General features: G+C 42.0%; 2 protein-coding genes across 3 annotated transcripts in view; one reads left to right on the top strand and one right to left on the bottom strand.

Annotated features, from left to right (window-relative positions):
- Positions 1-846: 846 nt before the first annotated feature.
- On the bottom strand, positions 847-4,100 carry LOC112635873 (nascent polypeptide-associated complex subunit alpha, muscle-specific form-like). The gene is made up of 4 exons (XM_025403960.1): positions 3,911-4,100; positions 2,937-3,228; positions 1,635-2,275; positions 847-1,085 (listed from the first exon to the last, which is right to left on the bottom strand). The coding sequence occupies exons 1-4, from the start codon at positions 4,098-4,100 to the stop codon at positions 862-864; spliced, it is 1,347 nt and encodes a 448-aa protein (XP_025259745.1). The 3' UTR covers positions 847-861.
- The window catches only part of INO80D (INO80 complex subunit D), a 94,799-nt gene continuing 70,470 nt past the window's right edge, over positions 1,390-25,718 (top strand). The window contains exons 1-4 of one of the 2 annotated variants that reach the window (XM_025405239.1): positions 1,390-1,792; positions 22,384-22,501; positions 22,831-22,924; positions 23,030-23,276. In XM_025405239.1, coding sequence (XP_025261024.1) covers positions 23,059-23,276 — 218 coding nt within the window. In that variant the 5' untranslated portion in view covers positions 1,390-1,792; positions 22,384-22,501; positions 22,831-22,924; positions 23,030-23,058. The remainder of the gene's footprint in view (positions 1,793-22,383; positions 22,502-22,830; positions 22,925-23,029; positions 23,277-25,718) is intronic. The other variant, XM_025405238.1, reaches the window with a different exon arrangement.

Here is a 25,718-nt window from a genome sequence, read left to right as displayed (position 1 = left end):
ATTCAAAGTTATATGATAAAGGTTCAGCTAGAAACTAATAAATATTCGATATATGCATTACATCAACTCACTTTTAAATTAGGACAATTTCTAAATTTGGAAGTTATTTCTAAATGCTGTGTAATAAATTTTACAAAGAAATTAAATATTCTACTGATTCAGGGCACTAATATAACAAATTCATTCCTGCCAGGTTAGTCAACATGTGTCAGAAAAGTAACTTTTAATACAAGATTTAAATCATCATCCCCAGTAGAACATACAAAGATAGTCCATTCATTTTCTATTATTTTTCTCTTTCTTCACAAAAATTGAAAAATGTCTCTGCAATTCATTATCCTCCAACAAGCGTTCTATTGGAATTGATGCAAATGGGTATCCTTTGTCCCTCTCACCTCTATGCTAACAGCATTGTTTAACTCTGATCCCATTTATCTATTAAGCTTTGCTCATTTAAAAAAGTAAATTCATAACATCCACTGCAATATACAAAAAGTCACTCATACATGCTGGCAGCACATTGGAAGTTCTGAACTAACTAACAAAAATAGCCACATTTCTCAATTCTGTGACACAAAAAGCAGACAGCAACATGTGTAATGCACCAAAATCTAGCTAGAGTTTAAAGAATCTAAATAAATAAAAAAATTAAATGCCTGGATATAATTCTTAATAAACTATTTTACTTAAAGAAAAATCTAAAGCTGTCTTTAAAATCTCTTTCCAAGTTTACTGTATCCTTTCTTCATAACAGAATTTCCAGAAACAGGGGTCGTTTTTAAATCCCCAGTGATATCTGCCTTTATTTGCACTGTGGAAAATGACACACTGTATCATGCCTTTCTGGACAGTCCATAGGTTTTATTTACATTGCTTTGAGACAGAGACGAAAGACATGTTTTTTACAATTAGTCTTACAGCAATCTCAGTTTTGAGAGTAACATGTAACAAATTTTCATATGCAATATATGAAAACATGTAAATATTTATATATACAATAACATAACTAGACAAATAAATGAAGTTACTATTAAGTCTCTTTAAGTACAAATTTACAAACTGACCACCAGCCACAGAACTTAGCCCTGTAATGGAGAAAGATTATTATTGGCCTGAAAAAATATTAAAATATCACTGTCACTAACATGAAAAAAATTAGAAAACAGAAAACAGTAATCACCGGAAAACCTGTGTCTTGTAATGATTTCTTTCCATCAGAAGATGCAGAAACATTTTTCCCCCTGGAGCAAATGAAAACGTTTCTCATGCACCCCCAGTTTCTTCCCTGCTTTCTCCCCCAGGCGCCGGTGTAGACTGCCGGTGTGGACTTTTTTCCAGAGATGAGGAGTAAAAATTTGTACTTTATCGGGAGCGGGTGCACTTTTCCCCCTGGCCCCCCTTTGCTCTGCCTCCAAGATGGTAGGAAAGTTGTCGTTTCGGAGGGCAGAGGAGCAGCTCTCTGGTGTTATGTCCTCGCAGTGCCTGTAGTGGTGCTGTAGGAGGCTGCTGCCTCTTCTTGTACAGCCCCGGCAGCCCTGCCTTCTTGGCTGGAGAGTATATTCAGGGATTTCCCCTTAATAATCACCGACCCTGGGAGCACTTTTTAGTTTCCAAAATAAAAATATGATCCTCACCCCTCTTGCTTGACAGGGAAAGGCTCTCGCCGGAGCCCAGGGGGGAGCAGTAGCAGCGGCAGCCGAGCTTCCTAGTCCATTGCCAGCGCCTCTCACTCTGATCTGTCAGCCCAGCCGAGGGAACAGGGGGGAAGGAGAAAAAAAAAAGCAACTGAAAGGTAAGCAGAGGCGGCCCCAGGCCCGGCCCACATCCCCGGGCTCCCGTAGGGCGGCGGGCTGGGCCGCGCAGGCTGGGCGGGCGGCAAGCGCGCTTACGTGAGGCCGGGGATTCGCCGGCCCACGCCAGGCCCCGGGCGGAGAATGAAAGGGTGAGTGGGGCCGGCGCCCGGGTGGTGGAGGCCGGGGGCCTGAGGGCCTCTGGGGCGCCCGCGGGCGGCGACGGCGGGCGGGCAGGGGTCCAGCCGGAGCCGGAGTGGGGCGAGCGGTGCGGCCTGCGCGGGCCAGGTGGGGGTGTGCGGCGAGATGGGGGGGCGCCGGTAGGCCTCGGGCCGGTAGGCCCCACGGGGGCCGCGCCCTGCCCCCGCACCCCGGGCCTCCGCGCGCCCCCTCGAGTCCCCCGGGGCCTCCAGGTGGGACAGCGGCGCTGCGGGGCCGAATCCCGCGCCGGCCCGGAGGCTCTCCCGCGGGGCGGCAGGCCCGGGCTGCCGGGACAGGGGCGTCAGGGCCTAGGAGTGGGGAGTGGGGAATGGGCGCCCGGCCCCCCTTTCCCCCGGTCTCTCGCAGACGCCCCCCAGATTCCGGTAAGAGTTGAATTTATTTATCCCCCTCCTCCGCGCTCCGGACGGCCAGGCCGGGGCGGGGCGGGGCGGGCGGCCTGGCGGGCGTGGGGTCGGGTGGAGGGGCGGTGAGGAGTCAGGTGCAGCCGCGGCCCAGAAAGTTTCCTTTTAGGTCGGAATTGGGGGCCGCTGTCTCTCTGGGGAGCCCTGGTCCTAGCGCCCGGGACCCCCCCAGGGCGTGGGGGAGCGCACTCGGCTATTTTGAAACTCTTTGCCAGTTCCTGTCCATTGAAGAAGGTACTCCGCCCCTGCACCCCTCGCCCGCGCCCCACCCAACTCTCCGCGAGCCCGTTCGGGGCTGCTAACTCCAGCCTGGTCCCCCTAGAGCCCCCCAGGTTGGGGAGAGGGCCTTCTCTTCCGGTTTGGAAAAGTTTGCAAGGGGTTTCTTAGCTTTATTAGTGACTGGGGTTTTTGGGGTGGGAAGGAGGAGGTAAACTCAGGTGGTGTTTCTGCCGGCCAGTCTTTCCCTATTGCCTTTTTTAGCCCTTACCCCACCAACGGGGGGTGTTATTTTCAGCTTGAGTACCCACCCCCTTTCATCCCGATTCCTTTGGGTCCAAAATCCCCCTTCTGGACAGCTCCGGCGGAGAGGAAGATGTAGGGAGCAGCGAGGAGACTGTCAGTGAGAGGGGCAGGATCAGGCAGGGTTTCTGGAGCAGTCCCCAGATGTAGGAGTTTCCCCTCCTTTTTGGTCACTGTCCGGTAAAACCAACACCGGAACAGATCCCAAGGGGGAGACGTGGTTGTCAGATGGCTTGGAAGCCTCCGGGATTGGGAGGAGGGAGAGGAAGTGGGCAGGGCAGCTCCCGAAACAAGGTCTACAGTTTAAGGATCAGTAGTTCATTTATTCTGATAATCACTATTTAGATTTATGTGACATTCTTATATTCGACCTAGAAATAGAATAATGGAGATTTTAAGGAAACCTAAACTTGTTATTGCCATAACTCCGAAGGGTCTGTGCAAGAGCCCTCGGAACCTCGGAAAACTACTTTGGTTTTGGGGGGGGTTGTGTGTATGTATAACATTTAAACGGAAAAAAATATAAAATATATATGTGTATGTATATATTTTATATGCATATATACACACATACATATTTTCACACACACACACCTATGTTTTCTGTTTAAATTGATTCCATTTTAGCTCTATTTTGGTGCCCTGAGCTCTGAACGTTAAAAGTAATAAACATAAATTTTCAAATGTCAATTTTCCGCTTTTCAGGGACAGGATGTTTCCCGTGGCTATGCTTACCTCCTTGTTGTTGTTGAGTGTTGAAATTGAAATGTTAATGAATCCTTCCACCCCCCACTGCCAGCCCCCATTGTGGGCGTGTTTGGAGAGGTTATTTTGCATCGTTTAATTGTTGGCTTTTTCCTTTTTTTTTTTTTTTTTGGTGAGCTTAGGGCAGAGTGTTGTGTTTGTGTGCGGTGTCCTGCTTGGTAGCAGGCTGGAGTTTGCTGGCAGGAGATGTCCCACATTCTGCCCGCTCAGTACCCCCAGCACTGTTAGTGAAAAGCTGCCACTTGCAGGGCAATGGGTAACCCACGACTTTCAGTGCTGACTTCTGTGAGGCTTCGAAGTGAGACTCATGTGATTCTTCTAGGTGTGTGCCTTTCGTTTCCTTTGGTCTGCCTGAGATCAAATTCTTTTTCTCCACAATGATAGATATCCGGTCATTTAGCATTGAGCTTAAGAAAATCTTGATATTTGAGATTGTATGGATCTGATACAAAAATGCAAATTACATTTAATGGTTGTTTTAAGTTTGTTGATTAATTGAAATTGCTGTTGACTTGGATATTTTCATAAACATGTGTGCCAAAAATCGTTACTGCTATTATAGTTTGTCCTTATTTTTAGAGCATATACTGAATGGAAAAAAATCATTCTTAGTCGTTTTTCTTGGGACATTTTAAGGTTTGAAAAAAATTATTGCCTCATTATTTGGTATTTCAAAGGTGTATTGTTGATTTCACATTCCTAAGCTTTCCAAAACTATATACGTACAAATACCAAAAAAGTTTTGTACTTTTTCCCACCCTATCTCAAACATGTATTAATTTCCTAACCTGATCTCCTAATGGGCTACTTTATTTCCTGAAGGAATGACAGGTTTGATACTTTTAAAAGTTACATTCCATTTGAAATTAATAAAAGATTTTCAGGTCAAATACTGAATTAACTTTAAATTACTAAGGGAATATGCTTGTTTACTATTAAATGTTAGTTTAAAAAGTAAATGGTTAGTATAATTACAAGTCTGAAATAATCAAGTTTTCTTTCCTCTGGAAGATTTTTAGGAGAAAATTTGTATACCCCATTCCGACGTTTTCTCAGCAAATCATGTTGCTACTGTTTTTAGAGAAATAAAAAATTTTAGTTTAGAAGGAATTAAACATTTCTGAGAGCACCCAAAATTGACATTTCAAAAAAATGCTAAACTATTTGTTCATACCTGAGATGTTCTTTGAGGGTTAGCAGCTCTCACTCTCCAGGTTTGGTACGGTGGTTATGGCTAATGAAAAGTCATTTATATTTGATTACAGTTAGAACAATATTCTCAGACAATTCTCTTCCCCCCTCCCCCACACCCGGTAACTGGTAAAACAATGGTTGAATAGGTGAGACTGGGTTGGAGGCAGCAAATTGTCCCCAATGCTAAGTCAGTTTAACTTATACATGCAGCTCTGTGCTAGGCAAAACAAACAGCAGCAGAGTCTCCTCACTCCTTCAAGCAAGAGTTTGTCCCAGAGGTCCTGACTGTAAAGGCTGATTTTTGACAATGCTCCTGGCTAGTTTGAGATACTGAGGAAATACTCAATTTAAAACCTTAAGCCTCACTCTGTTCCCTCCTTGCACGTAAGGTGACAGACTACTTGGTTCTCATCCTTTCACAGAATGTGATTTAAGATGAGTTTTTAGGCTGGGCGCGATGGCTCACGCTTGTAATCCCAGCACTTTATGGCTCACGCCTGTAATCCCAGCACTTTGGGAGGCTGAGGCGGTCGGGAGTTCGAGACCAGCCTGACCAACATGGAGAAACCCCGTCTTTACCAAAAATACAAAATTAAAATTAGCTGGGTGTGGTGGCGTATGCCTGTAACCCCAGCTACGCGGGAGGCTGAGGCAGGAGAATCGCTTGGACCTGGGAGGCGGAGGTTGCAGTGAGCTGAGATTGCACCATTGCACTCCAGCCTGGGCAACAAGAGCGAAACTCCGTCTCAAAAAAAAAAAAAAAAAAAAAAAGGCGAGTTTTTGGTGAAATTTTATTTGTAGCATGACATCCTACAGTGACACCTTTAGACTGGGCTTTGAGTTCTGATCCCAGTCCTTCCGCTGGGCAATTTACTTAATCTTTGGTTTCTTTAACTGAAAATGGGAATAAAATTCTTCGATATAAGGGTTAGATGAGATAGCTATGTGTTTGGCCCATAATAGTATTAATTAAATGTTAATTCCACTAGGCCACTTTTCTTTCTTTTTTTTTTTTTTGAGTCAGGGGCTCACTGTGTTGTCCAGCCTGGAGTACAGTGGCATGATTACAGCTCACTGCAGCCTCAACCTCCTGGGCTCCAGTGATCCTCCTCAAGTGTGCCTGTAGTCAGCAAGGACTACAGGTGTGTGCCACCATACAAGGCTAATTTTTGTATTTTTGGTAGAGACGGGGTTTCCCCATGTTGCCCAGGCTGGTCTCAAACTCCTGGATGCAAGGGATCTGCCCGCCTCAGTCTCCCCAGGTGGATCATGACAATTACTTAATCTGATTAAGTCTCAGTTTTCTTCATCTGTAAAAGGGGATAATAATAGTACCTACTTCATAGGGTTACTGTGAAGACTCAATGAGGAATTGAACGTAAAGCCTTTAGAATGGTTCCTGGAGCATAACCTTTATATTTTCTTGGTGCATAACTTTTTCTGGCACATAACTTTTTTTTTTTTTAAAGATTTTTAATATTCTTGATGTGAATTTTTAATGAGTTCTTGCCTCAGTATATATTAATAATACTAATAAGTATTTGAGTACAGAAAGAATATTATAATTACTTTAATGGGGCAAATAAATCTATTTTTGCCAGTAAAAAATTGTGCAGTATGTTCAGTTTCAGCGGCTTCATGTTAGTGTAGTCTCTGCTGTTTGAATTTGGAACTGGCCAATATAAAGGTATGGTAAGTACACCAAGGGCAAAGGAGCTTAAGGTGGGTTTGCTTCACTCCTGGTTCCCCTCTTTCAGGTTTTGAAGTGTTCTTGTGAGTCCCCACGAACCATAGTGTTGCGTGGTTTTGAAGGCACTGAGCAGTTTGTGGCCTTGATAGGCTCGCTTTGGAGTCCTGGGCTTGACTTGATTGGTAGGAGCAGCTGCTGGTTCATTCATTTAACAGATTAGCTTCTTTGTGGTAGCTCTGAGCTTTGCAATACAAAGACACATTCTCTGCCCTTGAGGAGTTTTTAGTCTATTGGAGAAGAAAAATAAGCTGATATTTACAATGTCAATGTGAATGTTAAGTGATAGCTTAGCCTGGAGGAATATTCTTCTATTCTGGCCTAAAGGGCAGGCTAGGTTTTAAAGTGAGGGCTTTACAGGGGAAGTTTCTGTCCTAAGCGAATGGGAGGAGTTAGGCATTCCAGAAGGTGTGACCTGTAAGTAGGAATCACAGTTTAGGGACAAAAGACTATCCTGTGTTGCAAATTATGGTTCTGTTACCGCCCTGGAGTTGGAGGAGGAGGGGAATAAATAGTGAGAGGGAAAGGTCAGTCTGGCTAGGACCTAAGGAGTTTCTGTGTTAGGGTAAGGAGTTTGGATTTCTTTTATGTTACAGGCACACCCTGAAAGCCTTTGGCCACATAAATTACTTGAGATTTAGAGGATTTGAGTTGTACTGAGTAGGAAAAAGGAGAACAAGACTGTAATTAGACTAGTGAAGCAGCTCCTGACAAGAGATTTGAAGAGGGTTTGAACTAAGGTGGTGGCAATGGCAGTTAAGAGGAGGAGGTGGCAGAGGCAGGTTAAGGAGGTAAGGCGATCTCAGGTGGACTGGATGTAAAGATGGGACTCATCCTCACAGATGGCAGCTGAAATGGCAGAAGTAGATAAATTTGGGCTAGTCAGTGGTTCTTAGTCTTAGACACTTCTCCAGAAAAATCCACATATGCAGTTGTATACATTTGGTTTGAAACCTGGGGTAGGCTTGTTACCATGGCTCACAACTGTAGTCCCAGCACTTTGGGAGGCCAAGGTGGGCAGATCACTTGAGTTCAGGAGTTTGAGACCAGCCTGGGCAACATGGTGAAACCCTGTCTCTACAAAAAATACAAAAATTAGCCAGGTGTGGTAGTGCATTTTTGTAGTCCCAGCTACTCAGGAGGCTGAGGTGAGAGGATCACTTGAACTCAGGAGGTCAAGGTTGCAGTGAACCTTGATCACACCACTGCGCTTCAGCCTGGGCGGCAAAGGGAGAACTTGTCTCAAAAAAAAAAAAAAAAAAAAGATAAAAGTAAGCCTATAGAAATGTTTTGTTTGACCTACACTTTTTGTGATGGTCTCTGATTTTTCATCAGTGCCTTTTCATATATGAGGAAACAGATTTATAAAATAACTTAGGGTTACATGTCTTTTTCTTTTCTTTTTTGAAACAAAGTCTCACTCTGTCGCCCAGCCTAGAGTGCAGTGGTGCGATTGGCTCACTGCAATCTCTGCTTCCCAGATTCAAGCAGTTCTCTGCCCCAGCCTCCCGAGTAGCTGGGATTACAGGAGCCCACCACCGCACCTGGTAATTTTTGTGTTTTTAGTAGAGACAGGGTTTCACCATCTTGGCCAGGCTTGTCTTGAACTCCTGACCTCATGATCCACCTGCCTTGGCCTCCCAAAGTGCTGGGATTACAGGTGTGAGTCACCATGCCCGGCTGCCTCAGCCTCCTGAGTAACTGGGACTATAGGCACGTGCCACCACGCCGGCTAATTTTTGTATTTTTAGTAGAGACGGGGTTTCACCATGTTGGCCGGGCTGATCTTGAACTCCTGACCTCGGGTGATTCACCTGCCTTGGTCTCCCAAAGTGTTGGGATTACAGGCCTGAGCCGCTGTGCCCGGCCCTATCTTTTTTTAAAAACACGGAAGAGCTGGAAGTTCTGGGTCTACCTTTTTTATTTTTTTAAACTTTGCAACAACTTGCTGGAAATAATTTGAGCAAGGTTTGCCAAAGAATGCCCCTGGCCTACTCTTCCAGCCCATGTAGGCATTTCATCTTGCACCCCTGTAAAGTAAGATTAAATGAACCTTGGAGTATACTGGCATGGAAGCAAGGGGGCCAAGAGAAAAGAACCCACTGACTGGTCAGAAAGGAGAGATTTTCAAGAAAGAGAAAGTTGTCATCAGTGTCAGATGCCGCAGAGAGGTCCAGTTAGCTGAAGAAGGAAAAGTGTATGTGGAATTCAGTAACAAAGAGGCCATTAGTTTCAGATTTTTAGAACAAAAGAACTTTGAGGAGTAGAGCTACAACTTAGTTTTTCTTCTTTCCTCTTGTCCTGTAATGCAGGGTTTCTGTAACAACAGAGAGTGACTGTGACATGGATAAGAACTCAGAAGGCATTTGTTGTGAAGGATTATTAACTGAACTAATAAATACTGTACCCAGATCAGTCAAACTGTGCTCATTCTGCTAGTGTTTTCCATCCCAAGAACATTAGTATTTAAGTGTTCTATAGAATGTAGGAAATATTTTTGATATTAGATTTTTAATGAAGATTATAGGAAACTATTCAGAAAACCACTAACAGCTAGAGGATGTGTTTTAGTCCTACAGATTCTAGATCAAAATGATAATACAAATAAACCACTACTTAACTGCTTCTAATGGTAGTTTTTTTTTTTTTGAGACAGAGTCTCTCTCTGTCGCCCAGGTTGCCCAGGCTGGAGTGCAGTGGCGCTATCTCGGCTCACTGCAAGCTCCGCCTCCCAGGTTCGTGCCATTCTCCTGCCTTAGCCTCCTGAGTAGCTGGGACTACAGGTGCCTGCCACCACGCCCAGCTAATTTTATTCTTTTTTTGTATTTTTAGTAGAGACTGGGTTTCACCATGCTAACCAGGATGGTCTCGATCTCCTGATCTCGTGATCCACCTGCCTTGGCCTCCCAAAGGGCTGGGATTACAGGCGCGAGCCACCGCGCCCAGCTTCTAATGGTAGTTAATATTAAGTGATTACTATATGCTGGGGTTACAGTTCATGAAATACCTAATTTAATTATCCTAAGCAACTCAATGAGGTACATACAATTACAATCTTCCCTTTACAGATGAGAAGACTGAAGCCTAAATAACTTGCCCAAGGTCTTATACTTAGTAATTAGCAGAACCAGATTTGAGCCCCCTCTCTGATACCTGGCAGAGCCAGTGAGTGATCTCTTTTGCTGCATAAACTATCCTTACCTTTCTAATAGAGCAGGGAAGGACCTAGTGTAAAGTTCATTGAAATTCCTAATGCAAACTTATTTGTACAATGCTGTCTCTGAGTACAGTATATGGCACATACTAGACATTCAATAAGCATTATTTTAAAATATTCTGGTTTGAACTTGATTATAATGAATGTTGTTTATATTTTTGAGTGATAAGCAGTTTTCTCACTGCTTCTTTCTCTTCCAGTTACATCAGTTGATAGATTTTCATCATTCCTCAGTCTGATTTTATTATTTTTTACATTTATAATATAGATGTTAGGTTCTTAAAATCAATATAGTCATCTGTTTAGTATCTCATTACATTTTTATGCTTCATCAAGTTGAATTAAAACTCATTTAAAAAAGATATAACATGGAAAAATGTTTTTAAGAGTTTATGATACTCTAAATATGATTTTAACAGGATCCACTCTTTCTGGGATAAGTAAATATTCTTTTCATTTGCATTAAGTATATTAGAAAACAAACATTCTGATAATTTAGTAGGCTGATGTTAGTTTTATTTATTTTATTTTGTTTATTGTAAAGACAAGGGTTTCACTACATTGCCCAGGCTGGTGTTGAACTCCTGGGCTCAAGTAATCCTTCTGCTGTGGCCTCCGAACATTCTGGTATTACGGTGTGAGCCACTGTGCCCAGTCTCACACTAGGGTTTTTTGTTTTTTTGTTTTTTGTTTTTTTTTTGGTATGGAGTCTCACTCTGTCGCCCAGGCTGGAGTGCAGTGGTGCGATCTTGGCTCACCGCAACCTTCACCTCCCGGGTACAAGCAGTTCTCCTGTCTCAGCCTCTGGAGTACCTGGATTACAAGCATGCACCACCACGCCCAGCTAATATTTGTATTTTGTAGAGACTGGGTTTCACCATGTTGGCCAGGCTGGCCTCGAACTCCTGACCTCAAGTGATCTGCTCGCTTCAGCTTCCCAAGGTGCTGAGATTACAGGTATGAGCCACTGCACCTGGCATCTCACGCCAGTTTAAAAAAAATTATAAGGTATGGACTGGGCACGATGGCTCATGCCTGTAATTCCAGCACTTTGGGAGGCCAGGGTGGGTGGATCACTTGAGGTCAGGAGTTTGAGAACACCCTGGCCAACATGTTGAAACCCCTCGTGTCTACTAAAAATACAAAAATTAGCCGGGCGTGGTGGCACGTGTCTGTAATTCCAGCCACTTGGGAGGCTGAGGCAGGAGAATCACTTGAAAAAGGGCAACAGAGGTTGCAGTGAGCCGGGATTGTGCCACTGCACTCCAGCCTGGGCAACAGAGTGAGATTCTGTCTCTCAAAAAAAAAAAAAAATTATAAGGTATTTCGTAGATCTAGGCTCTTTAAAAGTGGTAGGATATGAAATTACAGATGGCAATTAGAGAAAAATAGTGTGGCAGTGAAATGAACATGTTTCTGAACTAGGAGAATCAAAAAGAACAGCAATGACATAGATTCCACAGGGAGGTGATAAAGTGGTAGTCCCAAAGAGAAGAATGTTCATATTTTTGTCAAATTGTTTTGTGGTTGTCATTGGAAGACTGAAAGGGCTGCTGGCTGCTTTTGTTAAAAGTGTATCTTCCTTACTTTTCTACTTGATAATGTCTTATTCCTCTGTATTTGTAAGAAGTAAGAAGCTACGGAAATGAATTGTTCAATTTTCCTATTAAACTCGGTGCATAATATCAAAGAGGATTTAAAAAAAATTTTTTTTTTGAGACGGAGTTTTGCTCTTGTTGCCCAGGCTAGAGTGCAGTGGCGCAATCTCAGCTCACAGCAACCTCTGCCTCCTGGGTTTAAGCGATTCTCCTGCCTCAGCCTCCCAAGTAGCTGGGATTACAGGCACGTGCCACCACGCCCGGATAATTTCGTAGTTTTAGTAGAGACAGGGTTTCTCCATGTTGGTCAGGTTGGTCTGGAACTCCTGACCTCAGTTGATCCTCCCACCTCAGTCTCCCAGAGTGCTGAGATTACAGGCGTGAGCCACCGTGCCTAGCCCCAAGGCGGATTTTTATTAAACCTAAACCTAATCATATTTCCTACTTTTTTTTTTTTTTTTTTTTTTGAGACAAAGTTTCGCTCTGTGGCCTAGGTTGGAGTGCAACGGCGTGGTCTCAGCTCACTGCAACCTCCGCCTCCCGGGTTCAAGCGATTCTCCTACCTCAGCCTCCCTAGTAGCTGGGATTACACCCACCATCATGCCCGGCTAATTTTTGTATGTTTGTAGAGATGGGGTTTCACCATGTTGGCCAGGTTGGTCTTGAACTCCTGACCTCAGATGACCCACCTGTCTTGGCCTCCCAAAGTGTTGGGATAACAGGAATGAGCCTCCGTGCCCAGCTATTTCCTACTCTTGAATTCTAGTATATGGATATTTATGCTATTGAAATATTTCTTCTGTGAGACTTGAATATTTTCTATTCTCAGTAATGGTTATTTCCATTTTTTGGTAATAACAGTGTATATTCTGCTGCTGCTCTACAGTGCTTAATTACCTGCATTTTCTCCTTTAAGGGAGCGTAGGTCTGTTTATATGCTAAGCAAGTTGTCTCCACCGCTGAGGATGATATTTGCTAGAATTGTTAATAAATTTAGTTTGGCTAAGGTTTTTTTTCTTCCCTTTTAAAGTGATATTCATCATGTATTAAAAAGTAGAGCTTGGCTGGACGTGGTGGTTTACGCCTGTAATCCCAGCAGTTTGGGAGGCTGAGGCAGGAGGCTCACTGAGACCAGGAGTTTGAGACCGGCTGGGCAACATAGTGAGACACCCCCCCTTTTCTAAAAACAAAAACAAAAAAAGATAGTGCTTAGTTTTAGCCTTTTGGTTGCATGAATTAGGAAATGTGATAGGCTGAGCGTAGTGGTTTAGGCCTATAATCCCAGCACTTTGGGAGGCCGATGCTGGTGAATGGCTTGAGCCTAGAGGTTTGAGACCATCCTGGGCAACACAGTGAAACCCCATATCTACTAAAGATATGAAAAATTAGCCGGGCATGGTGGCATATTCCTGTGGCCCCAGCTCCCTGGGAGGTTGAGGTGGAAGGATCACTTGAGCCAGGGAGGTCAAGGCTTCAGTAAGGCGTAATCATACCACTGCACTCCGGCCTGGGTGGCAGAGCAAGACCCTGTCTCAGAAAAAAAGAAGGAAAGGAAAGAAAGAAAGAAAGAAAATGCGATAATATTTATATATCAGGGTCTAAAAGACATTTGATTAAGATTACATGGGCTTTATATATTATATGTTTCCATTCTTATTTATATCTTGCACTGAATGCCAAAGAGTGAAAGTTATGTGAACATCTTTAGTAAAATCAGGGTAAAAAATGCCAGCTGTGGAAGGCTAGGGGTAAAGAGTGAAAAATATGTAGGATTTTTTCTGAGAACTGCCTTAGTGCGTTTGTCATAACTTCTTTATTTAAAAAAGGAGAAGTTTATTAACGTAGAGAAGACCAGATATTCATCAGTTTCCAGTTTACAGAACAGTGATTTTGATACTACAGTAATACTCAATTAGAAGAAATTTAGGCTGGTTGTGGTGGCTCATGCCTGTAATCCCAGCACTTTGGGAGGTGAAGCAGGAGGATCACTGGAGGCTAGGAGTTCGAGACCAGCCTGGGCAATGTAGTGAGACTCCATGTCTAAAATAAATTAAAAAGTTAGTTGGGCACAGTGATGCATGCCTGTAGTCCCAGCTACTTGGGAGGCTAAGGTAAAAGGATCACTTGAGCCCAGGAGCTTGAGGTTGCAATTAGCTATGATTGTGCCACTGTACACTCTAGGCTTGACAAGAGAGCAAGACTCTGTCTCTTAAAAAAGAAAAAAAAAGAAATAAGAAAGTTAGATTTCAAAATCATTACAAATTATTATTAATGTATTTGTTGTAAAAAAATTCTGTAGTAAGTATGCTTTATGGTTTTGATATTATTGTGGAATATTTTACTATTCAAAATTTTAAAAGATATTTGTGGTTAATGATAGCAAATACTGACATCTCTATTCTTCCTTCTCCAAACCAACTTGAAAAATAGGGAGAATGAGAAACAGAAACTAAACTGAAGCTTTGACAATTACTGTAACCTTGTAACCAAAATATATGAATTATGGCCAGGCACGGTGGCTCATGCCTGTATTCCTAGCACTTTGGGAGGCCGAACTGGATGGATCATCTGAGGATAGGAGTTCGAGACCAGCCTGGCCAACATGGCGAAATCCCGTCTCTACTAAAAATACAAAAAAATTAGCCGGGCGTGGTGGAGGGCACCTATAATCCCAGCTACTCAGGAGGCTGAGGCAGGAGAATGGCTTGAACCAGGGGGCGGAGGTTGCAGTGAGCCGAGATCAAACCATTGCACTCCAGCCTGGGTGACAGAGCGAGACTCTGTCTCAAAAAAAAAAACAACAAAAACTCCCTCAAAAACCCCAAAATATATGAATTAGTACTATTAAGTGCAGTGAAAACGGAACCAGGGCAAGAGAAGATGCCAAGACAGGATGATTTCCTCTATAGACCCAGGCACAGTAAAGGAAGAAACTTTCTCCCAAGAAAGTAACACACCCTGAGGACAAAACCAGTAATCCCCGTGCAAGGATGGCAAAGTTGGATCTGTATGTTGGGCTCCCTGTGTGGCAGGAGGGGTTGGGCTGAGTTACAAACCGTGCAGTCCTACCAGTTTTGTAGGAAGTTCAGAGTGGAGGAGAAACTGGCAGCAAGCAGCCTTTCAGCTGCTGATCTTGGTCATGTGAAGAGAAATAAAGCCTAAATTATCACCCCACCCCCAAATCTATGCCATGTGGGCTCCTGTGAGTTAGGGAACATAGTCCAGCATGGAGTCAAGCCTCAAGGGAAAGTGAAAAAATAGTTCCTATGGTGGAAGGTGGGGGTGAGACATAGCTCCTCTGAAACTAGAGTTTAAAAATGAGCTATAAAAGCTCAAGAAATAAAAGACAACAGAAGGATATAAGAGTGAGCTGTTGGAATCAGGGTACAAAATAGGAGAAAAGTAACATTGCAGAAACGTTCAAAGCAGCAAATATCAACTATAGCTGGGGGTAACGGAGGCAAGCTTGAGAAATTTGAGCAACCCAAAATGGAACAAATAAAAATGAAGAAAGACTAGAGAGAGTGATAGATAGAGAATACAGTAAATCTAGCATGCCAATAATTGATACCCCTGAAGCTGTCGGCAGAATAAATCAAGCAGAAAGCAATGCCACCACATTAAGGAAGAGTTTCCCACAAGAAAAGAAGATTTGAAGGCAGGTGTGGTAACATGCACCTGTAGTCCCAGCTACAGTGGAGGATCACTTGAGCCCAGGAGTTCAATCCAGCTTGGATATTATAGTGAGACCTCATCTCTTTTTTTTTAAAAAAAAAAAAAAAAAAAAAAAAGGCCGGGCGTGGTGGCTCATGCCTGTAATCCCAGCACTTTGGGAGGCCGAGGCGGGCAGATCACCTGAGGTTACGAGTTCGAGACCAGCCTGACCAATATGATGAAACCCCATCTCTACTAAAAATACTAAAATTACCCGGGCATGGTGGCATGCGCCTGTAATCCCAGCTACTCAGGAGGCTGAAGCTGGAGAATCGCTTGAATCCAGGAGATGGAAGTTGCAGTGAGCCAAGATCGTGCCATTGCACTCCAGCCTGGGCAACAAGAGTGAAACTCCATCTCAAAAAAAAAAAAGAAAAATATTTAAAATTTTAGAACAGTGTCTAGTCTTTAAATAGACTTTTACTGTTAGGTCAAAATGCAAAAAAAAAAAAAAAAAGAAAAAGAAAAAAAAAATCAAGTCCCCTAGAAAATCAAGAAATTGGCCTCAGGCTTTTTGAACATGAAACAATATATACAAAGTCAGTAGATTAAAAAATGTACAACCCAAGAATTTTATGTCCAGACAAGCTGTTAAGTATAACACCAATTGACATCTTTTGTTTTCTTTTCTTTTTTTGAGACAGGGTCTCATTCTGTTGCCCAGGCTGGAGTGCAGTGGTGCAGTTTTGGCGCACTGTAGCCTCGACCTCTCAGGCCCAAGCAATCCTTTCATCTCAGCCTCCCAAGTAACTAGGACTACAGGCGTGTGCCACCACACCCGGCTAATTTTTGTTTTGTTTTGTTTTTAACAGAGGTGGTGTTTTCCCCATGTTGGCCATGCTGGTCTTGAACTCCTGACCTCAAGTGATCCACCCACCTCACCTCGGCCTCCCAAAGTGCTGGGATTACAGGCGTGAGCCTCTGCACCTGGCCTAATTTTTGTATTCTTTATAGAGATAGGGTTTCGCACTGTTACCCAGGCTGGCTTTGAACTCCTGAGCTCAAGCAGTCTGCATGCCTCAGCCTCCCAAGGTGCTGGGATTATAGGCGTGCACCACCATACCTGGCCAACATATATTTTCAAATGGAAAAATCATGGCTTATAGTTTCCACAAATCAGCTCTTGGCAGGGAAAGAAAAGAGAGGAGACTGTATTATAAACTGTTAAATCAAGAAGTGAATGGAAGACTAAGTTAAAAAAATTATTTTGCATTGAATAAATTTAAATGTAGAACTAAGAACAACAACAGGAAAAAGCCTTGAGAGTTAGGGCTGCGTAGGTCGTTGCAAGTCTGGAAATTTTTCTCAGTATTTATAACATGGGATCAATTGCAGTAATGCTGATAAGTATACTAATTTTCTTAGTGTGGAGTAAAAAAGTGTTATCTAAAGGAGATAGACTGCAATTCTTCTAAGAAAACAGACTACAGTTGACCCTTAAACAACTTGAGAGTAGAGGTACCAACCCCACATGTTGAAAATCCACATTATAACTTTTTTTTTTTTTTTTTTTGAGATGGAGTCTCGCTCCCATTGTGCAGGCTGAAGTGCAGTGGCTCACTGCAAACTCCACCTCCCAGGTTCAAGCAATTCTCCTTCTTCAGCCTCCCCAGTAGCTGGGATTACAGGTGCCCGCCACCATGCCCGGCTAATTTTTGTATTTTTAGTGGAGATGGGGTTTCACCATGTTGGCCAGCTGGTCTCGAACTCCTGACCCCAGGTGATCCACTTGTCTCGGCCTCCCAAAGTGCTAGAATTACAGGCATGAGCCACCACACCCGACCGTATTAGAACTTTTGACTGCCCAAGAACTTAACTGATAGCCTATTGTTAACTAGGAGCCTTGCTGAAAACATAAACAGATTAACACATATTTTGTATAGGTATTATAATATGACAAACAGTAAGCTACAGAAAAGAAAATGTTATTAAGAAAACCATAAGGAAAATATATTTAGTATTAATTGGAAGTGAATCATCATAAAAGTCTTCACATTAGATGGAGGAAAAAGAGAAGGGTTGGTCTTACTGTCAGGGTAGCAGAGGAGAAAAAAAATCCACGTATAAGTAGAACTACACAGTTAAAACCTTTGTACTGAATACAGTGAAATGTACAAAGGCTAAAGGCAATACAAAATATAATAGGATTAGGATGAAACAGGTCATAAATATAAAATTATAAATTGGATAAACTCATTTATTAAAAGAAAATGACTTGGACCAGGCAGGGTGACTCACTCCTGTAATCCCAGCACTTTGGGAGGCCCAGGCAGGGGGATCGCTTGAGACCAGGAGTTCAGGACCAGCCTAGGCAACATGGTGAAAGCTCGCCTCTACAAAAACTACAGAAAATTAGCCATGTGTAATGGTATGTACCTGTAGTCCCAGCTACCCAGTAGACTGAGGTAGGATTGCTTAAGCCCTGGAGGTTGAGGCTGCAGTGAGTGGTGATCGTGCCACTACACTCCAGCCTGGGTGACAAGAGTGAGACACTGTCGGCCTCAAAAAGAAAAGAAAAGAAAAAATATTGCTCAAAAGTAAAATGATTCAGATTGGGCAAAAAGTCAAACCCAACAAGAGTTGCATCTAAAAGGGATCAGCAAATAACATGTTAGTAAATAGTTTTATCTTTGTGGCCATATGATATCTGTTGCAACTACTAAATTTTACCACTATAGCACAGAAGCAGCCATGGACAGTATGTAAATGAATGAGCATGGCTGTGTTCCAATAAAACTTTACTTACAAAAACAGACAGTGGGCCACATTTGTCCTGTAAGAAATAGTTTAGTTTGCTGACGTGTGATCTAAAACATAATGTGGCTAGGCACAGTGGCTCATGCCTGTAATCCCAGCACTTTGGAAGGCCAAAGCGGGAGGATATCTTGAGTGCAGGAGTTTGAGACCAGCCTGGGCAGCATAGCAAGACCCAGACTCTACAAAAAATTTAAAAAATTAGCCAGATATGGTGGCACGCACTTGTAGTACTGGCTACTTGAGAGGCTGAGAGGCAGGAGGATCTCTTGAGCCCAGAAGTTTGAGGTTGCAGTGAGCTATGATCATGCCACTGCAATCCAGCCTGGCAACAAAGTGAGACCCTGTCCTCAAAATAAAAAATAAATAAAAATAAAACACAACACAGTCCCTCAAAAGTTGAGAACAAAAGTACGGGCAAAGACTCAGTTGACAAATTCAAACCAAAAAAAGCAATAGTTCAAATATTTGTGTCAGACAAGGTTGAATTCATCACAAAATGCATCAGTTGAGTTGCATTTGTTGTTGTTGTTGTTGTTGTTGTTGTTGTTTTGAAACAGGGTTTCCCTCTGTTGCCCAGGCTGGAGTGCAGTGGCACCATCTCGGCGCACTGCAACTTCATATCCTTCTATACCTACCCTCAGATTTCTTTCTATGATTTGTAAAATCCTCTCATACCTACAGACATGTAGATTCCTCTTTTTTCTTGAAGTTCTTCTAGGTTTCTTTGAACTAATTTGTGAAAGATACGTGTGTGTTTGGCTTGTGGGTGAGTAGAGCAAAGATGGTGAAAAATGAAAAATGGCATGGATTTACTTTGAAATATTTCCTGTCCCAAACATCCAGGGCAGCTAAATTTAAATGTTTATGTTTTATAATTTTCAAATTTAAAAAATTTTAATGGACACAAAATAATTGTACATATTCGTGGGGTATATAGTGATGTTTTGGTTCATATAATGTATAGTGATCAGCAGGGTAATTAGAATATCTGTCATCTCAAACATCATTTTTTTGTGTATTGGGAACATTCAATATCCTCCTTCTAGCTATTCAAAACTATGTAATAATTATGGTTAACTAGAGCCATCCTACAGTGCTAGAGAACATTAGGGCTTATTCCTCCCATCTAGCCATAATTTTGCATCCTTTAACAAATCTCTTCCTATTCTCTTCTTTCCCCTACCTTTCCCAGTCTTTATCTTGTAGTCTGTGTTCTACTTTTTACTTCTTTTTTTTTTTTTTTTTTTTGGAGACAGTTGCACTCTGTTGCCCAGGCTGGAGTGCAGTGGCGCCATCTCAGCACACTGCAACCTCCACCTCCTGGGTTCAAGCGACTCTCCTTCCTTAGCCTCCCCAGTAGCTGGGATTACAGGCACCCACCACCACTCCTGGCTACTTTTTGTATTTTAGTAGAGACAGTATTTCACCATGTTGGCCAGGCTGGTCTTGAACTCCTAAGCTCAAATGATCCACCTGCCTTGGCCTCCAAAATGCTGGGATTACAGGCATAAGCCACCACGCCCGGCCTGCTTTTTACTTCTAGGAGATCAACTTTTTAAAGTGACTACATAAGTGAAAACATGTGTGTTTAATTTTCCATACCTCATTTATTTCACGTAAGATAATGTCTTCTAGTTCTATCCATATTGCTGTGAACAAGAGAATTTTTTCTTTTTTTTTTGGTGGGAATGGAGTCTTGCTCTGTCGCCCCTGCTGGAGTGCAGTAGTGCGATCTCGGCTCACTGCAACCTCCGCCTCCCGGGTTCAAGTGATTCTCCTGCCTCAGCCTCCCATGTAGCTGGGATTACAGAGTGCCACCACCCTCAGCTAAGTTGTGTATTTTTAGTAGAGAAGGGTTTCGTCATGTTGGCCAGGCTGGTCTCAAACTCCTGACCTCAGGTGATCTGCCTGCCTTGGCCTCCCCAAGTGCTAGGATTACAGGTATGAGCCACTGTGCCCAGTACCCAAGAATTTCATTCTTTTTAATGGCTGAATAGTATTCCATTGTGTATATATACCACATTTTCTTTATCCATTCATCTGTTGTGGGACACCTAGTTTGATTCCATATCTTGGGTATCATCATTAGTGCTTTGATAAACATGAGAGTACAGATATCTCTTTGATGTATTATTTCCTTTTCTTTGGAAAAATGCCTAGTAGTGGGTAGTTCTATTTGTAGTTCTTTGAGGAACCTTCATACTGTTACTTTCTTTCTTTTTTTTTTAAAGACAGTCTCGCTCTGTCCCAGGCTGGAGCGCAGTGGTGCGATCTCAGCTCACTGAAGCCTTGACCTCCTGGGTTCAGGCGATCCTCCTGCCTCAGCCCCGAGTAGCTGAGACTACAGGCGCATGCTACCAAGCCCAGCTAGTTTTTGTATTTTTAGTAGAAACAGGGTTTTGTCATGTTGACTAGGCTGGTCCCGAACTCCTGACCTCAAGTGATCCACCTGTCCTGGCTTCCCAAAGTGCTGGGATGACAGGCGTGAGCCACTGTGCCCGGCTCATACTGTTCTTTATAGTGGCTATACTGGTTCACATTCCTGGTGTACAAGAGTTCCCTTTTTGCTGCTTCCTCACCAGCATTTGTTATTTTTTGTCTATTTGATAATAGCCATCCTAAGTGGGGTAAGAGGATGCCTTACCCCAATTTTGATTTGTATTTCCCTGATAATTAGTGATGTTCAGCATTTTTTCATATATTTGTTAGCCATTTGTATGCCTTCTTTTGAGAAATGTCTGTTCAGATCATTTGCCCATTTAAAAATTGAATTGTTTGCATTTTTTTCTTTTGAGATGTTTGTTTCTTATATATATTCTGGATATTAATCCTTTGTTGGTTCAACAGTTTGCAGATATTTTCTCCCATTCCATAGATTGTCTGTGCTGTTGGTTGTTCCTTTGCTGTGCAGAAGCTTTTTAGTTTGATATAATCCCATTTGTTTATTTTTATCTTATTGTCTATACTTTTCAGATCTTAACTCATAAAATCTTTCCCCACATCAGTGTCCCCTGTGTTTTCTTCTAGTAGTTTTGTAGTTTCAGGTCTTACAATTAGGTCTTTGATCCATTTTAAGTTGATTTTCATATGGGGTGAAAGGTGGGAGTCTAGTTTCAGTCTTCTGCATGTGAGTGTCCAGTTTCCTAGCACCTAAATTTAAATTTCTAGTCCAATTTTTTTTTCTTATATTCTCATAAGGTGAAAAGAGAAAGCTCTTATTTTTTACATTAATGTGTGATTAGATTTACTTAGTAATGAATGTGATTTTTTTCCTTCCAGAAGAGAAAATGTGATTTTTATTAACTAAGGTAATTTTTCTAGTTTTTTTTTTTTCTACTACAGTAAGTGAAGTATTTCTTGAGAAGAATACAAATTCTCTACTTTTATTACTGGCAGGTGGAATGTAGTCATGTATTACAAGAATGAATACTTATGAATAGTAATTTGTTTCTCCAGTGTTTACCATATACTAGGGATGATACTTAGTATGTTGCATATTTTGTATCACTTGATCCTTCCAGCATCCTGATGATAACATAGCTACTATTATTATCCCTGTTTTACAGATGAGAAAACTGACATTCAGATAGGTTAAATGATTGATTCAAGGTAACACAGCAAGTGGCAGATTTTAGACTTGAACAACCGTGTCTTCTGACACCTCCAGCGTTTATGTATCTTGTCATTCACTGGTAAAGGAGAGAGTATTTCTGGACTTTTTCAGTAGCTGATATCTGAGCTGTTCCATCAGCCATCTTGATGGCTGGAAGTGCAGAAGAGGATGGGCGAGACTCCATCAGCTCACTAAGATCCTGACTTGGCAAAATAGACTCAGTTTCATGATAGACTAGATGGTGTTGTAATATATAAATCCTACCATTGGGCCTTTTGTGTGTAGTTTGGTAGTGAGTATTGTGTAATTCCCTCCTTCCATTTTCTCACTGACTCTGAAAAGACTCATAAGCCATGATTATTATACTACTTAGTGTGATTGGAAGCACCACATGGTGCAGAACTCTGAACTGAATGATGTAAGTATGGTCAGGTGACTAGTCTTTGGGCCTGAGAAGTTTATTGAGATTGGATGGGATAGGTGTAGGGAAATATAAGGGAAAGAACATTTTTTAATGGCAGAAATTTGCTTTATTTTGTATTTCATAGAAACATTTATAAATTGCCAAATATTTTACCATCATATCAAAAAAAGTAGAATTTCTGAGAGAAGTTTGAGGTCTACCATTTATTCTGCTGGCATTGTAAAGGGATGTGGGTTCTGAAAATAAGTATAGCATGCAAACATCAGTAATGAAAAAGAGACCTACTGCCTGTGACATTCATTTGGTGGAAGAGTTCTGCTGCTTTGAGGTATTTGTAAAACTTAACCAGAGCAAATGTTATTTAGTTCAATTTGGGGGGATAAGGTAACTTAATTTTTTGTTTTGTTTTGTTTTTGAGATAGATCCTCACTCTGTCACCCAGGCTGGAGTCCAGGGGTGTGATCTCGGCTCACTGCAACCTCTGTCTCCCGGGTTCAAGTGATTCTCCTGCCTCAGCCTCCCAAGTCGCTGGGATTACAGGTGCCTGCCACCATGCCTGGCTAATTTTTGTATTTTTAGTAGAAATGGGGTTTCGCCATGTTGGCCAGGCTGGTCTCGAACTCCTGACCTCAGGTGATCCACCCACCTTGGCCTCCCAAAGTGCTGGGATTACAGGCATGAGCCATGGCACCCAGCCAACTTAATGTTTTATAATGTCTTATTTTCTTATTTAACCTCATTATTGGGATGTTGATTTACAGTGAAGAATCCATTGCATTAGTAAGGGTGATACCATAGTATTTTGCTTCCTGGGTGAACTAGCTTTGCTGATTTCTGTTTGTTAACTAGGCCTTTTGATATTTTTGTAGACAATCTGCTTCATCTTGATTCTGCGGCATTCCAAACTGTGGTATCCTTGGGGGCTCTCTTAACATTGCTATGGTGCAGAAGATTTAAAATCAGGTATGGCTGTGGGGCCAGAAGTCCCTCAGTGAAATTCTCAACTTAAATCTGCCTTATACTCTCTGATTTATCATTTGGGTTTCTTTTTTTGTGGTGGCCTTTTAGCTGATGTTCACAAGGAATAGAGTCACGTGATGTATGAAGGGAAACATATACACTTCTCTGAGGTTGACAATAAGCCCTTGTGCTCATATAGCCCCAAACTGTGCAAGCAGAGGCGACTCAACGGCTACGCCTTCTGTATCAGACACGTTCTGGAGGACAAGACTGCCCCCTTCAAGCAATGTGAATATGTGGCCAAGTATAACAGCCAACGCTGCACCAACCCCATCCCCAAATCAGAGGATCGTAGGTAAGGGCTAATCATGAGACTCAATCCTTGATTTCATTAACAGGCTTGGAATTTTTTCTTTTCTTGTTTTTTCTTCTCTTTTCTCCTATTCCTCATTTCTCCCTCCCTCCCTTCCTCCACTTATATAAATATTGAATTCTGGGGGTAATCTAAGTAAACTATGGAATACTTTTAAAGATGACATATGGCAGTTTTTAAAAATAGAGTAATACATTTGGGGGATTACTTAAAATATGTTTGAGTGTCTTCTTTTTAATTGATTTCATGGACTTCTAGAATTTTTAAAAGATTTTTTTTTCCCTCAAAGTTGCTGCTTGAAGTCTTAAAGCGGATTTGTTTGGTTTGTGGCCTTATAAAGTAATTCCTGATTCTCTACCTAGTTTTCTCATTTGCCTAAATGAGAGAAATTTTAAGAACTAATTAGGTGTTGTAATTAATGATAGTAATTTTGGAGTTTAAAATCTATGCCTAGAAGTTAGTAAAGGATATATACTTAAAAACATTTTTTTAAACTACTTGGCTCATTTAGATGTATTTTCTATCAGACTTCTCACCAGTGTTTGGCATGTTTTATAACCTTACCTTTTTTGGTTAAAAAGTGTTCCAAATAGAGTATGTTTACCATAATTTGGAAACACTATTTTCACATTAAGGGTCCGTTTTGCCACTAGAATGATGAGTTTATGCTTTGCTGACTGGAATTGTGTTTAAAGGAGTCTTATACTGGTTATTCATCTTTCATATTGTTAGGAAAATTTACACTATCTTTCATATATAATCTCTTCTCCGTGCCTCTTTTTCTTCAGTTCTCCAGAAACTATATAGATCATTGCGGGACTTCATGGAGAGATACATGCTTGTTTCCCAAAAGTTTCAAGATACTTGTTATCTCTAGGTAGAAAATTTGAATCTTAAAACATACACACAACCTTCATCCATGTTTCTATACATTAGCAAATGTGACTTGCATAAATTGCTTGGACAGGAATCAGATATTTTATGTCATGAATACTTTTTATGCTTGCAGTATGAAATAAATAATTTGTGTTGGTGGAGAGCTCACCAAAATGAGTACAAATAGTTTAATGGGGATTTAGGGAATACTCTTTTAGAATTTCTAATGAGCACTTAAGGCTTCAGATTACAATACCTGAAAGTTAGAAACAGCTGCTTAGTGGGGCAAGAAATAAAATTTTAATCTCAGGTGAGAAAGGGACCTGTGTATTAGGCTAAATATATCTATCTAGTTAGTTTTTAGCAGACTGAAAATGGTAATTTCTTACTGCTGCCTTTTTTTAACTTGAAGAATGGATGAGCTTGGATTAATTTTTTTTTATATCAAGCCCCATTGTAAACACATTTCTAAAATTTTGTCTTAAAATCAGCTTATCATGGTTACAGTTGTCAGTGTTGGATTTATTTTCAGTTGAGCCAAAGCAGGAATTATCTTAATAGCAGCAAGCACTGAGTGTGATGGCTCACACCTGTAATCCCAGCACTTTTGGAGCTCAAGGCGGTGGATCGCTTGAGCTTAGGAGTTCAAGACCAGCCTGAGCAACATGACAAAACCCCATCTCTACAAAAAATACAAAAATTAGCCAGGTGTGGTGGTACATGCCTGGAATCCCAGCTACTTGGGAGGCTGAGATGGGAGGATTGATTTAGCCCCGGAGGTCGAGGCTGCAGTGAGCAGTAATTGTGCCCCTGTACTCCAGCTTGGGCAATTGAACAAGACCCCATATCCAAAAAAAAAAAAAAAGCGAGAATTCAAGTGAGAGTCCTTATGAATTTCTTCAAAATATTCTCTGACGCAACTGTATTCACCTTTGTCTTTGAAATAGTTTGCTCTTTTGAGAACAAGATAAGGGAAAGGACTTTCATGTTTCTATCTCAAGAGAAGCTGTGCTTAGTAAGTGCTAAGTTGTTTTTTTTTCGATGGCGTCTCACTCTGTTGCCCAGGCTGGAGTGCAGTGGTGTGATCTCAGCTCACTGCGAACTCTGCCTCCTGCGTTCAAGCAATTCTCCTGCACCAGCCTCCCCAGTAGCTGGGATTACAGGTGCACACTACCACGCCTGGCTAATTTTTGTATTTTTAGTAGAGATGGGGTTTCACCATGTTGGCCAGGATGGTCTTGAATTCCTGACCTCAAGTGATCCGCCCACTTCTGCCTGCCAAAGTGATGGGATTACAGGCATGAGCCACTTCGCCCAGCCGTAAGTACTAAGTTATAAATTTGTCTTTCTTTTCTTTTTTTTCTTTGAGATGGGGTCTCATTCTGCTGCCCAGGCTGGAGTGCAGTGGCATGATTGTAGCTCGCTACAGCCTTGAACTTCGGGCTTCGAATGATCCTCTTGCCTCAGTCTCCCGAGTAGCTAGGACTACAGGCACAAGCCACGTGGCCGGCTGAGTTTTGAAAAATTTTTGTGGAGATGGAGCCTTAC

Source organism: Theropithecus gelada, chromosome 12 (assembly GCF_003255815.1).
Source record: "Theropithecus gelada isolate Dixy chromosome 12, Tgel_1.0, whole genome shotgun sequence".
Classification (NCBI taxonomy): Eukaryota; Metazoa; Chordata; class Mammalia; order Primates; family Cercopithecidae; genus Theropithecus; species Theropithecus gelada.
This window is presented reverse-complemented; position numbering and strand designations above follow the sequence as displayed.

Excerpts from the sequence above, each read along its gene's own strand:
- LOC112635873 (XM_025403960.1), bottom strand. The coding sequence starts at position 4,100 with ATGCTAAATGACCGGATATCTATCATTGTGGAGAAAAAGAATTTGATC. Across the intron at positions 3,229-3,910 it reads TTTCACTAACAGTGCTGGGG|ACCTTGTTTCGGGAGCTGCC; the intron begins GTACTGAGCGGG and ends CTTAAACTGTAG. Across the intron at positions 2,276-2,936 it reads ATCGGGATGAAAGGGGGTGG|CCCGGGCCTGCCGCCCCGCG; the intron begins GTACTCAAGCTG and ends CTGTCCCGGCAG.